The 16238-nt window shown below is 37.8% G+C and overlaps 1 protein-coding gene across 7 annotated transcripts in view; it reads right to left on the bottom strand.

The window, feature by feature from the left end:
- The window catches only part of ARHGEF9 (Cdc42 guanine nucleotide exchange factor 9), a 318010-nt gene that overhangs the window by 150168 nt on the left and 151604 nt on the right, over nt 1-16238 (bottom strand). For all 7 annotated transcript variants that reach the window (XM_087860177.1, XM_087860178.1, XM_087860176.1 and 4 more), the window contains one exon: nt 6733-6912. In XM_087860177.1, coding sequence (XP_087716303.1) covers nt 6733-6912 — 180 coding nt within the window. The remainder of the gene's footprint in view (nt 1-6732; nt 6913-16238) is intronic.

The raw sequence follows: 16238 nt of genomic DNA, 5'->3' as shown, positions 1-16238 counted from the left end.
GCTGTTTGTTCCAGTTCTTTGAAGAATGTCATTGGTATTTTGATCAGAATGGCATTGAAAGTGTAGATTGCTTTGGGTAGCATAGACATTTTAACAAGAAAAGTGTCAAGAACCATATGATCCTCTCAACTGATGCAGAAAAAGCATTTGACAAAATACAGCATCCTTTCCTGATTAAAACCCTTCAGAGTGTAGGGATAGAGGGTACATTCCTCAATTTCATAAAAACCATCTATAAGCCTACAGCGAATATTGTTCTCAATGGGGAAAACCTGGAAGCCTTTCCCTTAAGATCAGGAACACGACAAGGATGCCCACTCTCGCCATTATTATTCAACATAGTACTAGAAGTCCTTGCAACAGCAATCAGACAACAAAAAGGGATAAAAGGTATTCAAATTGGCAAAGAAGACGCCAAACTGTCTCTCTTCGCAAATGACATGATATTCTATATGGAAAACCCAAAAGACTCCACCCCCGAAATACTAGAAGTTATAGAGCAACTCAGTAATGTGGTGGGATACAAAATCAATGCTCAGAAATCAGTTGCATTTCTATACACGAACAATGAGACTGAAGAAAGAGAAATTAGGGAATCCATTCCATTTACAATAGCACCAAAAATCATACGTTATCTCAGAATTAACTTAACCAGAGAGGTAAAGGATCTATATTCTAGAAACTACAAATCACTCTTGAAAGACACTGAGGAAGACACCAAAAGATGGAAAAATATTCCATGCTCATGGATTGGAAGAATAAACATAGTTAAAATGTCTATGCTACCCAGAGCAATCTACACTTTCTATGTAGTTCTCTTTCTTAGTGGCATCCTTGGTTTTGGAATCAAGATAATGCTGGCCTCATAGAATGATCTTGGAAGTTTTCCTTCTATTTCTATTTTTTGGAACAGTTTGAGAAAAATAGGTATTATGTCTTCTTTAAATGTTTAGTACAGGGACGCCTGGGTAGCTCAGTCAGTTAAATGTCTGCCTTCTGCTCAGGTCATGATCCCAGTGTCCTAGGATTGAGTCCTTCATCAGGCTCCTTCTCAATAGGGAGTCTGCTTCTCCCTCTGCCTGTCGCTCCCCTGCTTGTGCTCTCTCTCTCTGACAAATAAACAAACAAAATCTTAAAAAATAAATGTTTAGTAGAATTCTCCTGGGAAGCCATCTGGCCCTGGACTTGTTTATTGGGAGATTTCTGATCAGTGATTCAATTTCTTTGCTGGTTATCAGTCTGTTCAAGTTTTATATTTCTTCATTTTTCAGTTTTGGTAATTTATTGGTTTCTAGGAATTTATCCATTTCTTCCAGACTGCCCAGCTTATTGGTATATAATTGTTCATATATTCTCTTAAAATTGCATTTCTGTGGTGTTGGTTGTGATCTTTCTTCTCTCATTTGTGATTTTATTTATTTGGGTCTTTTTTTGATAAGTCTGGCTATGGGTTTTTAATTTTATTAATTTTTTTCAAAGAACCACGTCCTGCTTTCATTGATCTATTTTTTTTTTTGTTTCTATGTCATTTATTTCTGCTCTCATCTTTATTGTTTCCGTTCGTCTGCTGGCTTTGGGCTTCCTTTGTTGTTCTTTTTCTGCTGAAAAAATCCTCTGACAGGCTTATGGGTTTTTCTTTGTATGCAGCCTTCTTCTTTTCTCTTGCAACATTTAGAATTCTTTATTACTATTTTTTCCCATTTAATTACTATGTGTCATGGTGATGACCTACTTGCACTGAATTTGGAGGGGGGAAATCTTTGTACCTCCTGATTCTGGATCTCTCTTTCCTTCCCCAGATTTGGGAATTTTCCAGCTATTATTTCTTCAAATATATTTTTGGCCCCCCCCTTCTCTTCTTCTGGGGTTCCTATAATACAAATGTTATTATACTTGATGGAGTCACTGAGTTCGCTAAAGCCTATTCTCATTATGCAGCATTTGTTTGTCTTTCACATTTTCAGGACAAACAACCTAATTAAAAAGATAGTATATTACAAGCATGATACACCATGATTAAGAGGGATTTATCCCAATCCAATTCACTATATTAACATAGTAAAATGAAAAATCGTATGATCATTTCAATAGATACATGAGTGTTTGACAAAACACATATATGATAAAAACCACCAGTAAACTAGGATTAGAAAGAAAACTCCCCAATATGATAAAGGCCAACCATGAAAAACCCAAAGCTAATATCATTCTCAATGGTGAAATATTGAATACTTGCCCATAAGATCAAGTACAGAACAAACGATGCCTGCTTTTACTATTTCACCAGTGCAATAAGACAAGAAAAGGAAAGAGAAGACATATAGATGGATATGAAGAAATAAAAATTAATGTAGCATTGCATGTCAACTATTTGTAAAAAAATTAAAAAAAAGAAAAACAAATAAAATGAAGAAATAAACGTCTTTGTTCAGAAATTATATGATTATATGTATATAAAATCCTAAGGAATCTACAAAAAATACTGTAAACAATTATTAAGTACAGTAATATGTCAGGATTCAACATCAACACACAAAAATCAATTGTATTTATCTTGTGTTTATCAACTGTATTTATCTATCACAGCAACAAACTATAGGAAACTGAAATAAAAATATTCTTTATAGTAGCAGCAAAAAACACACACCTAGAAATCAATTCTAAAAAAAATAAGGTCAAGATTTATACCATGAAAATTAGAAACAATGCTAGAAAAAATATAAAAACCATAGACAGATAGTGTTCATAGAGCTGAAAGCCTAAAAATTTTCCCAAAATTGATCTACAGATTTAATTCTATCCTGATCAAAATTCTGGCAGTGTTTTTTTGCTTGCTTGTTTTTTGGCAGAACTTAGCAAGCTGACTTTTTCCCCTAGTTTTGCTGAGAAAAAAACGGACATACATCACTGTATAAATTTAAGGTGTACAGCATGATGGTTTGAATATATATGTTATGAAATGATGAATAGGATATCATCCATCATCTCATATAGTTACAATAAAGAGAAGAGAAAGGGGTGCCTGGGTAGCTCAGTCGGTTAAGAGTCTGACTCTTGATCTCAGCTCAGGTCTTGATCTCAGGTTCATGTGTTCAAGCCCCACACCAGGCTCCACAGAGTGGAGCCTACTTAAAAAAAAAAAAAAAGAGAGAGAGAGAGAGAAAATTACTCCTTGTGATGAGATAGATTTATATAGAAATACAAATCAACTATAATAGCCAAAATTGTTTTGAAGAAGAATTAATTTGGAGCACTTATACTATCTGCTTTCAAGACTTGCTACGAAGCTACAGTAATCAAGACACTGTGAGAATTTTTTTTAACCTATGTATGGTGATAGATGTTAGCTAGACTTATTGTGATCATTTTTTGTGATCATTTTGCAATATATACAAATATCAAATCATTATGTTGTACAACTGAAACTAATACATTTTATGTCAATTATATCTCAATTTAAAAAAGCAATAAGAAATAACAGTATGGTATTTGTATATGAATACTCACATAGGTCACTGAAATACAATAATGTCCCTAAAAAAAAACCCCACGTATATGATTGATTTTTGACCAATGTGTCTAAGTAATTCAATGTAGGAGTTAAGTTTTTTCAATAAGCTGTGCTGGAACAACTAGATATCCATATGGAAACAAATTAACTGTGACCCTTATTTTGCACCATATATAAAAATTACCTGAAAAAAGATCATAGACCTACATATAATAAACAAAACCACACAACTTCTATAAGAAACAGGAGAAAAAATCATTGTGACCTTGGGTTAGGCAAAGTTTTCTTAAATAACACCCAAAAAACATGAACCATTAAAAAAAACAGTGATAAACTGAATTTCAACAAAATTAAAAGTTTATGCTTTTCAAAGACACGGTTAAGAAAACGAAAGGCTTAGCCACAAACTGGGAGAAAATCTTTGCAATTCACATATCTGACCAACAACTTATAAACAAAAATCAAAAATCTCCCAAAACCAAACAATAAGAAAACAAACAACCTACTTAGAAGTGTGGAAAATACACGAACGGACATTTCACTAAAGATTTTATACAGATGGCAAGTAAGTGTATGAAAAAATGCTCAACATCATTAGCCATTAGGGAAATGCAAATTAAAATCACAAGGAAATGCTACTACATACCTATTAGAATGGCTAAAAAACAGACAAACGAAAAAACACCTACCATGAAACCTAGTAATCCCACAGATGGAAGCAACGTAGTAAACAACCCATATATCCTAGAATGCACTAGTGAATGTGTGGTATAGTCATACAATGGAATATTACTAATAAAAAAGAACCAACTACTGATACCTATAACAACAGGATGATATCAAAGGCATTCTGTTAAGTAAAAGAAGCTAAACACAAAGACTACTACTGTATGATTCCATTTATATGACACTGTAGAAAAAGTAAAATTATGGTGACAGAAAGCAGATCACTGTTTAGGAAGGGCCAGGAGTAGGAACAGGGATTGGCTACAAAGGGATAATAAGAAAAGTTAATGAAGTGGTAGAAATGTGCTATATCTTGGTTATACGGTAGTTATACAACTGTAAACATTTGTTAAAGTTCATCAAATTATACAGTAAAAATTGGTGAATCTAACTGTATGTAAATTACATCTAAACAAAGCTGATAAAAATGACATTGAAGAACTGAATAATAAAAGCTTAAATAATCCAATTTTTTTAAAAAAGGCAAACTAACATTTAAAAGAAATGATAATATACCATGATTAGGTAGGCTTTATTCTAGCAATACAATGTTCATTTAACATATAAAAATTACTCAGTACAAATTCACCACTTTAATAGATTAAAGGGTAAAAGCAGGTGATCATTTCAACAGATTAGTGGTACTTTTTGTCCCCCAGGGGACATTTGACAATGTCTGGAGACATTTTTGGTTGCCACAACTTAGTGGTTTTGAAGTACTGATGGCATTCAGTGGGTAGAGAACCTGAATGCTGTTAAACACACTAAAATGCACAGTGCAGGCTCCGACAAAGAACCACTATTCTATATTCAACTTTCCCAAACAACACTGTGTTTATATCTATACATATTGCTATAAGTTACATCTAGTCTGATGTTTGTTATTGTAACTACATACATCTAGTCTATTGCTCCTCCCAACACAATACCCCACAGTAAGCATCCTCTATTTGTTTTTTTTTCATCCCCTGGTGGTAAATACTTAAGTTGCTTCTAATTGTACTCCACCACACACACCACCACCATGCAATTAACAGCCATGCTCCCTCATGAACCTCTGTAAGAATTTCCCTGGCATATATATGGAAACACTATGTCATACACATGTTTAGCTTTGATAAATACTGCCCAGGTGCTTTCTGAAATGGCTGAACCATTTTAAATACTGTGCAGAAAAAGTTAACTTATCAGGCCTGAGACTGCTATTCTTAGAAAGACATGCTTGGAAGGTTGGCTCTTGGCTGGTATCTTGGAACGTGGATCTCAGGAGGGTTCTCACCATTCCCTGACAAGAGTGGCTCACTGTGCCTACACAGTTTGTATACACAATGTGGCTTATGCTGAATAAGTGTTTCCCTTTGGGGAGTCTGGAACTTTGGTATATTATAGGCAGAGCATGCCTACCTGATCAGTCTCCCATAAAAATCTTGGGTGCTGATTCCCTAATGGATTTCTCCGGTAGAAAACATTTCACATATGTTGTCACAACTCATTGCAAGGGGAACTGAGTGTATCCTATGTGACTCTACTGGGAGAGGTGTCTTGGAAGCTTCTCCATAGTTTCCTCCAGATTTTGTGCTATGTGCCTTTTCCTTCTGCTGATTTTGCTTTGTATCCTTTAGCTATAGTAAATCATAACCATAAGCATGACTATATGCTGATTCCTGTGAGTCTTTCTAGGAAATCACTGAACATAAGATAGGTCTTAGGGATAGTCCCCCAACAAACATATAGGGAATTTGCAAGATTTACTTCTAGTTGCACACTTTTCTGTGTTACTTGAATTTCATATCATGTGCACATATTACCTCTTTAAAAATAAATACTTCTTACAAAGGAGGAGAAGAATTGGCAGAACAACTAAGTCACCGGTGAATGAGACTCAAAAGATATTAGAGAACCACAGAAGTGTACAATGAAACCTTTTTTGTATTCTAGATGAGGAAGCCCAAAGAAGGGAAGGGAGTCACCCAAAATTACCTAGACAGTCATTACAGACATAGGACTCAAATTCTTGCTTTCCTGTTTCCTAGTGCTCCTTCCTCTAAGTCACATTGCCCCTTTTCCTATATTTATCACTTCCTCCACCTTATTGCTCTCTTCTAAATGTCTTGAAGAGGCCAACTTTCATGCTGACTATATTTCTCAGATTCCTGGATTTTCCATTCAGTGACTATGTTCAGAGTTTCTTCCAAAACAATGAGTCCCATAGAAACTGAACCCAACAGGTATAGAAAAAAGAAAATGAAGAAAATCCTACTGGTAGTTTTCTTGAAGGAGAGGAAAAAAGGAAGGGAATGGTGAAGAAAGAGTCCTAGGCCAAACCACAGTACCCTTCCTAAGTCCTCATACCCTTGCAAGGGGGTTACATCAGGGTTATAGGAATCTCTACCCCACCACAGACAAAGAAGCTGAGCAGGACCAGACAGTTGACACACTTCTTCAATTTTTTCCTATCCCCTCTCAAAACCCTTCCCAAGGGGAAAGATGCTTACGTGCTCCAGGAAGCAGGGTCCTATCTCACTGAGGTGGGGGTCATCATTGTTGTACTGTTTCTCCAGGTCTCTCACGAAGCCCATCTGAAACCTGTAGATGTCTTCAATGTTCCCAAAAATTACCTTCAGTTGCTCATCACTGAACATGTCCCTTCTCTTCCGGCATTGCTTCAGGTAGCCCTGCACACAAAGGAAAAGTCTAGGATGAGGATATTCCTGACTCCATCAGGGCTTTAACATTTATTAAGCGCTAAGAAGGTTCATTAATATTTTATGAAATAGGGAATAATCATTTATATTTTTCATATGAGGAAATTGAGATTGAAAGAAGGAAGTCACTCTACCAGTGAGTAATTAGGAAAGCTGGCTCAAAAGCAAAGTTCTTCAGAGTGCAGAATCCACAGTATAGAGCTTTCCCCACCATTCTTTATGACAAGGACCCCAAAAGTCATAGGGTCTTTTCTCAGAAACTGAGTAAGCACAAACATTTTTACTCGTTTTAGTAGTTATTGATTTACCTGGACCCATTAACATCTCAAAAGTCCTCATTTCTTATAGGACTAATCCAAAATGTATTAATAATATTGACAACAATTTGGAAACAGAGGCCAAGTGAGGAAAACTTTGAATTAACAAAGCCAAACCATTCCTTAAAGAAAATGTCTTAGTCATCTAAGAAAGCTGACCAGCAGAGGTCATTTGGATGAGCTTGGCCAACAAGTCCACAAGTGCCCAGGCATAGTGTCTTTAACACAGTAAGTGCTCACACATTCATGAATAAACAGTTGAATTAATACAGCTAGGCATTGATGGTAAGGGTAGATTCAGTGAAAGAGATTCTTGATCTGATAAGAGAGTACTAACATAACAGAACCAGACTCAAGGTACACCATAAGTCAGGGTAGAAGAGAAAGAAAGAAAGAAAAAACCATTTTCCATTCTGAACCAATTAGTGTAAACTTTTAAGGGTCACTGTGCTCATTAGAAATAATTAGCATATGAAAATGTTCCTGGTGAGACTATATTATGGTCATTTACTTTATTTTTAAACTTTTTTTTATTATGTTAAGTTGGTCACCATAGAGCACATCATTAGTTTTTGATGTAGTGTTCAATGAATAATTCATTAGTTGCCTATAACACCCAGTGCTCCTCACAACATGTGCCCTCCTTAATACCCATCACCTTTTTACCCCCTTCCTTCTGAAACCCTCAGTTTGTTTCCTGGAGCCCACAGTCTCTCATGGTTTGTCTCTCTCTCTGATTTCTCCCCCTTCAGTTTTCCCTCCCTTCCCCTATGGTCCTCCGTGCTATTCCTTATGCTTCACATATGAGTGAAACCATATAACAAATGTCTTTCTCTGATTTACTCATTTCACTTAGCATAATCCCCTCCAGTTTCATCCATGTTGATACAAATGGTGGGTATTCATCCTTTCTGATGGCTGAGTAATAATCCATTGTATATATGAACCACATCTTCTTTATTCATTCATCTGTTGAAGGGCATCTTGGCTCCTTCCACAATTTGGCTATTGTGGACATTGCTGCTATGAACATTGGGGTGCAGGTGCCCTTTCTTTTCACTACATCTGTATCTTTGGGGTAAATACCTAGTAGTGAAATTGCGGGGTTGTAGGGTAGCTCTATTTTTAACTTTTGAGGAACATCTACATTGTTTTCTGGGTCATTTACTTTCATCTAAAAGCTAAATGTGATTTTTGTAACACCTTAAAGTGTTGAGACCCTAATGAGGAATGTTGTAGTGACTAACAACTGTTTACACATCCACTTTGTCTCCTCTTAACACAGCTTCCAATGTAACCATTCATCTAGGCATTACCCAGGAAGATCATTACCAGCTTCAATGCCCTTTACCAACACCAAGCAAAATCTCACTTCTCACTCTCCAATTCAGCCATTAAATACTAAGTGTCTTTCAACAATTTGTAAATTAATAGTCTGTGCCTGTTTTGACATTTAACTAAAAGCTGCTGTTCTCTTTGACATTCTCAAGATGTCCTGCATTCATTCATATCCAATTCCTGACCAGGTAAAAGATGTCCTCTATTTCCAGAAAAACCTAAGTACTACTCCTTTTACTGAAGTAGCTCCAAAAATTCTGCCTCCCCAGAAAGCATTCCTTGACTAAAGGATAGAAGAATAAACTCCCTGCCAGAATGTAACTTCCAGGGTTTTCTTGCTTCTCTCTCCCTCCCCTATCTCTTTCTCTCACACTATCACCTTTGGAAGTATATTAACTATAGTGGAGAAAGGAAAGCAGTGAGCATATCATCTGGCAGGAACTTTTCCATCTCAACATTAGGTGAAGGGACAGAGATTTCCTCATCCCACTCCCAATATTCATCCCTAAGATAGGCCTGTGAGCACAGCTGGAAAAAAAAATGGTAACAACGTCACATCAGCATGTCATTTATGCATAAGTAGTAGGTATTGGTGAGTAACCACATTGGAAGATGTAAGAAGCCAGGCCGTATGGCTCATTCAACCCCTGAGAAGCCAGTTCAGAAAATACTTAACAGTTTTGTTCACTACTCCCATTTGAAAGGTCTCAGGGACATAAAAAATTAGCATCACATCCCCAAAGTATAGCAGGGATGCTGGAGCTCAAAACCACTCTGGAATATAACAGAAATGAAAAAGAAGGGAAAAAGTGAGTTCTGGTAAAGAAAGAACTGATAAAGATGTCAGTGCAGCTTCTTAATTCCCTATATATGCTTTTATTGATTGCCATTATCAAGAACATCATTTTCTTTCTGTTAGATTATATGTGTTGTAGCAAGGGAATATTACTGTATATGAGGAGAAATGGAACTGCCCACAGGATGGGGGAACTCTAGACTGTTGTATCAACTGTTTTTCTTAAAAGCTAATGCTAGATATAAATATATTTTGGTGCATTTAGCTTGATGGAATATCATACAGCTATTAAATATGATTATTAGAAAGACTGTCTAAGTCTCTTCAACAAATGGTGTTGGGAAAATTGGACAGCCACATGCAGAAGAATGAAACTGGACCATTTTCTTATACCATACACAAAGATAAACTCAAAATGGATGAAAGACCTAAAGGTGAGACAGGAATCCATCAAAATCCTAGAGGAGAACACAGGCAGCAATCTTGGCTGCAACAAATTTTTGCTAGACACATTTTCAGACAAGGGAAAGAAAAGCAAAAATGAACTATTGGGACTTCATCAAGATAAAAAGCTTCTGTGCAGCAAAAGAAACAGTCAACAAAACTAAAAGGCAACCTAAAGAATGGGAGAAGATATTTGCAAATATCTTATCAGATAAAGGGCTAGTATCCAAAATCTATAAAGAACTTATCAAACTCAACACACAAAATAACAAAAAATCCAGTCAAGAAATGGGCAGAAGACACAAACAGACATGTCCTCAAAGAAGACATAGAAATGGCTAACAGACAAATGAAAAAATAGAAATCAAAAACACAATGAGATATGACTTTGCACCAGTCAGATGGCTAAAATTAACAACTCAGGAAACAACAGATTTGGTGAGGATGCAGAGAAAGAGGAACCCTCTTGCACTGTTGGTGGGAATGCAAGCTGGTACAGCAACTCTGGAAAACAGTATGGAGGTTCCTCAAAAAGTTGAAACAGAGCTACCTTATGATTCAGCAATTGCACTACTAGGTATTTACCCAAAGGATATGAACATAGTGATTCAAATGGGCACATGCACACTGATATTTATACCTGATAGCAGCAATGTCCACAACAGCCAAAATATGGAAAGAGCTCAGACATCCGTTGACGGATGAATGGCAAAGAAGACGTGGTAGATATATACAATGGAATATTACTCAGCCATCAAAAAGAATGAAATCCTGACCTTTGAAGCAATGTGGGTGGAACTAGATGGTATTATGCTAAGCAAAATTAGTCAGAGAAAGAAAAATACCATATGATTTCACTCATGTGTAGAATTTAAGAAATACAACAGATGAACATAGGAGAAGGGAAGGAAAAATAAAATAAGATGAAAACAGAGAAAGACAAACCATAAGAGATTCTTAACTATAGGAAACAAACAGGGTTGCTGGAAGGGAGGTGGGATGGGTAACTAGGTGATGGGCATTAAGGAAGGCATTTGATGGAATGAGCACTGGGTGTTACATGCAACTGATGAATCTACTGAATTCTACCTCTGAAATTAATAATACACTATATGTTAATTAAATTAAATTGAATTTAAATAAAAATTTTAAAATAAGAAAGACTATCTAGAAAAGAGAGGGAAAATGGCACCAGAGTAGGAAGACCATAGGCTCCTCTTGTCCTATGTACACTAGATAATTTTCAAATCTCCCTAAATACCCAGACATCGACCTGAAGTCTCAGAAAACAAACTCCGCAACTAGGGAGAGGAGAAGTCACATCGAAGAAGGTACGAAGTGTGGATACATGGTTTAGGGAAAAACTGGACTGCGGGTGCTGTGGAGGGGAGGGACCAGTAGTTGCAGAGAAGGGTGAGAGAGAGTGGAATACACAGGTGAATGCAGAAAGTGAAATTTTCCCCAGGCCATTGGCTTGGAAAATAAAAGGGGCTGAATTTTGCAAGTTCTGCAACCACTGGGACATAAAGCCTGGAGTTTTAATGGTCAGTGGGCTTGGCCTGGAGAGCACTGCCCCGCTCCTGGACAGAAGGCAGGCAAAAAACAAACATGGCAGAAGGCATGGAAACGGTGATTTGAGGAATGCCTGGGGCACAGAGTGGGGAGATTATTTATTCTTCTTGGAGCTTCCTGAGAGGCAGCATTCACTGACACACCTCTCCAGAAACAAAGGAGCTAGCTGGCACCATTTCCCTGCTCTGCCCCTCAGCATAAACACAGAGCCACCTACAAGAAGCAGCACAGCTCTGACAATGGCTGTCTAAATTGCTTACATCAATTCACATACTCCTGCGCTCTGGCGAGACTGACTTTCTTAGTCAAACTTGCCTTAGTCCCAATGCAGCATGCCCCTCCCCCAGAAGACCAGGAGAAAACCCTGCCCATACCACAACTCTAAAGCCTGCAGTTTAAAAGGTCAGTAGACTTGGCTGGGATAGAGGCAGAAGAGCACTGCACTGTTCCTGGAGAGAAGGCAGGCAAAAACCCCAGAGGCAAACAGAATGGAAAGAACTATCTGAAAAAACACATGGGGCACACAGGAAAATTATTGGCTCTTCTCTGAGAAGAAGCATTCATGGAGACACCTCTCCAGGCACAAAGGAGATGACTGGCAACATTTTCCTCCCCCAACCCTCAGCATAAACACAGAGCCACGTGCTAGAAGGAGCCCAGTGAAGGGACTGGCTGTCTAACTTGCTTATACCAAGTCCCACATCCCTGTGCTCTGGCAGAATGGCCATTTTCAGTCAACTTTGCCTCAGTACCAGTGTGGCAGGCCACTCCCCCAAAAGACCAGCACAAACACCTGCCCACACCATGTTGCCCAACCAGACAGTTCTGCAAGTCCTCAATTCTCATGGAAGTAGTATCAGGTCTCATTTCACAAGGAGACCAGAGAACACCTAGTTAAAACTAGCCGTACTCATTTCGCTTAGCATTATCTCCCCCAGTCCCATCTATGTTGACAGAATATGGACTCTGGGAAACAAACAGAGGGCATTAGAGGGGAGAGGGGTTAGGGATAGGGATAGGCCGGTGATGGGTATTAAGGAGGGCACATATTGCATGGTGCACTGGGTGTTACACGCAAGTAATGAATCATGGAACTTTACATCTAAAACTTGGAATGCACTGTATGGTGACTAACATAACATAAAAAAATTATTATATATTTTTATATTTTTAAATATTTTTTATTATGTTATGTTAGTCACCATACAGTACATCACTGGATTTTGATGTAAAGTTCTATGATTCATTAGTTACATATAACACCCAGTGCACCATTAAATACGTGCCCTCCCCACCACCCATCACCAGCCTATCCCATTCTCCCACCCCCCTCCACTCTGAAGCCTTCAGTTTGTTTCTCAGAGTCCATACTCTCTCATACTTCATTCCCCTTCTGACTACCACCCTTTCTTTATCCCTTTCTTCTCCTACCGATCTTCTCAGTTCTTATGTTCCACAGATGAGAAAAACCATATGATAATTGTCTTTCTCTACTTGACTTATTTCACTTAGCATTATATCCTCCAGTACCGCCCATGTTGCAGCAAATGTTGAGAAATCGTTCCGTTTGATAGCTGAGTAATATTCCATTGTATATATGGACCACAACTTCTTAATCCAGTCATCTGTTGAAGGGCATCTTGGCTCCTTCCACGATTTAGCTATTGTGGACACTGCTGCTATGAACATTGGGGTGCATATGGCCCTTCTCTTCACTACGTCTGTATCTTTGGGGGTAAATAACCAGTAGTGCAATGGGTGGATCAGAGGGTAGCTCAATTTTTAACTTTTTAAGGGACCTCCACACTGTTTTCCAGAGTGGCTGTACCAACTTGCATTCCCACCAACAATGTAGGAGGGATCCCCTTTCTTCACACCCTCTCCAACAATTGTTGTTTCTTGCCTTGTCAATTTTTGCCATTCTAACTGGCATAAGGTGGTATCTCAGTGTGGTTTTGATTTGAATTTCCCTGATGGCTAATGATGTTGAACATTTTTTCATGTGTCTGTTAGCCATTTGTATGTCTTCATTGGAAAAGTGTCTGTTCATATCTGCTGCCCATTTTATGATTTGTTTATTTGTTTCTCGTGTATTGAGTTTGAGAAGTTCTTTGTAGATCTTGGATACCAGACTTTCATCTGTAGTATCATTTCCAATATATGCTCCCATTCCCTGGGCTGCCTCTTAGTTTTTCTGACTGTTTCCTTGGCTGTGCAGAAGCGTTTTATCTTGATGAAGTCCCACAAGTTCATTTTATCTTTTGTTTCTCTTGCCTTTGGAGATGCGTCATGAAAAAGGTTGCTTTGGCCGATGTCGTAGAGGTTGCTGCCTATGCTTTCCTCTAGGATTTTGATGGATTCCTGTCTCACACTGAGGTCTTTCATCCATTTAGTTTCTCTTTGTGTATGGTGTGAGAGAGTGGTCAAGTTTCATTCTTTTGCATGTAGCTGTCCAATGTCCCAGCACCATTTATTGAAGAGACTACCTTTTTCCACCGGATGTTTTTTCCTGCTTTATCAAAGATTAGTTGCCCAAAGAGCCAAGGGTCCATTTCTGGGTTCTCTATTCTGTTCCATAGGTCTATGTGTCTGTTTTTGTGCCAGTACCATGCTGTCTTTGTGATCACAGCTTTGTAGTACAGCACAAAATCTGGCATTGTGATGCCCGCACCTTTGTTTTTCCTTTTCAAAAGTTCCTGGAGATTCGGGGCCTTTTCTGGTTCCATACAAAATTAAGGACAATTTGTTCCAGTTCTTTGAAAAATGTCATTGGTGTTTTGATCGGGATAGCATTGAAAGTGTAGATTGCTCTGGGTAGCATGGACATTTTAACTATGTTAATTCTTCCGATCCATGAGCATGGAATATCTTTCCATCTTTTTGTGTCTTCCTCAATGTCTTTCAAGAGTAATTTATAGTTTCTAGAATATATGTCCTTTACGTCTCTGGTTAAGTTAATTCCAAGGAAACGTATGGTTTTTGGTGCTATTGTAAATGGGATGGATTCCCTAATTTCTCTTTCTTCAGTCTCATTATTCGTGTATAGAAATGCAACTGATTTCTGAGCATTGATTGTGTATCCCGCCACATTACTGAATTGCTCTATAACTTCTAATAGTTTGGGAGTGGATTCTTTTGGGTTTTCCATATAGAGCATCATGTCATCTGCGAGGAAAGACAGTTTGACTTCTTCTTTGCTGATTTGGATACCTTTTATCCCTTTTGGTTGTCCGATTGCGGTTGCAAGGACTTCTAGTACTATGTTGAATAATAGTCGTGAGAGTGGGCATCCTTGTCGTATTCCTGATCTTAAGGGAAGGGCTTCCAGCATTTCCCCACTGAGAATAATATTTGCAGTAGGCTTTTCATAGATGACTTTTATGAGATTGAGAAATATACCCTCTATCCCTACACTCTGAAGTGTTTTAATCAGGAGAGGATGCCGTATTTTGTCAAATGCTTTTTCTGCATCAATTGAGAGGATCATATGGTTCCTCAGTCTTTTCTTGTTGATAAAATCTATGACACTGATAGATTTGCGAATGTTGAACCATGCTTGCATCCCAGGGATAAATCCCACTTAGTCATGATGGATAATCCTTTTAATGTACTGTTGGATTCTATTAGCAAGGATCCTCTTGAGAATTTTGGCGTCCATATTCATTAGGGAAATCGGTCTGTAACTCTCCTTTTTGATGGGGTCTTTGCCTGGTTTGGGGATCAAGGTAATATTGGCCTCATAGAATGAGTTTGGTAGCTTTCCTTCTGTTGCTATTTTTTGAAATAGCTTTAGGAGAATAGGTATTATTTTTTCTTTGAATGTTTGGTAGTGTTCCCTGGGAAAACCATCAGGCCCTGGCGTTTTGTTTTTTGGAAGGTTTTTAATCACTGTTTCAATCTCTTCATAATTAATAGGCCTGTTTAAAAAATCAATTTCTTCCTGTTTCAGTCTTGGTAGTTTATAGGTTTCCAGGAAGTCCTACATCTCTTCCAGATTGCTTAATTTATTGGCATAATCCTTCTAATTTCATTGGTGTTGGTTATGACCTCTCCCTTTCCATTCATAATTTTATTAATTTGGGTCCTTTTTCTATTCTTTTGGATAAGTCTTGCCAGTGGTTTGTCAATGTTACTTATTCTTTCAAAGAACCAGCTTCTAGTTCTGTTCATCTGCTCTTCTGTGCTCCTGGTTTCTAATTCATTGATCTCTGTTCTAATCTTGATCAACTGCTTTCTCGTGCGTGGATTAGGCCTGTTCCTCCATTGCTGTTCCAGCTTGTTGAGGTGAGAATATAAAAACTGCATTTTAGATTTTTCTATTCTTTGGAGTGAGGCTTGGATGGCTATGTACTTCCCCCTTAGGACTGCCTTTGTAGTATCCCATATGTTTTGGACCGTTGTGTTTTCATTCCCATTGGTCTCCATAAATTGTTTAAATTGATTTTTGATTTCCTGGTTTATCATATCATTCTTGAGCAGGATGGTTCTTAGTCTCCAAGTGTTTGAGTTTCTTCCAAATTTTTCCTTGTGGTTGAGTTCCAATTTCAAAGCACTGTGGTCTGAAAATATGCAAGGAATATTTTCAGTCCTTTGGTGTCGGTTGAGACCTGTTTTATGAACCAGAACATGGTCTATTCTTGAGAATGATCCATGGGCATTAGAATAGAATGAGTATTCTTTGGTTCTGGGATGTAGTGTTCTATATATATCTATGAGGTCCAACTCGTCCAGTATGGCATTGAAAGCTCTTGTTTGTTTGTTGATTTTCTGCTTAGGTTATCCGTCTATTGCTGAGGGTGGACTGTTGAGTTCCCCTATTATTAACATAT

The sequence above is a fragment of the Ursus americanus genome, chromosome X (assembly GCF_024610735.1).
Source record: "Ursus americanus isolate L20-20 chromosome X, mUrsAme1.1.p, whole genome shotgun sequence".
In the NCBI taxonomy this organism is placed as follows: Eukaryota; Metazoa; Chordata; class Mammalia; order Carnivora; family Ursidae; genus Ursus; species Ursus americanus.
The sequence above is the reverse complement of the archived record's forward strand: the minus strand, read 5'-3'. Positions and strand labels throughout refer to the sequence as shown.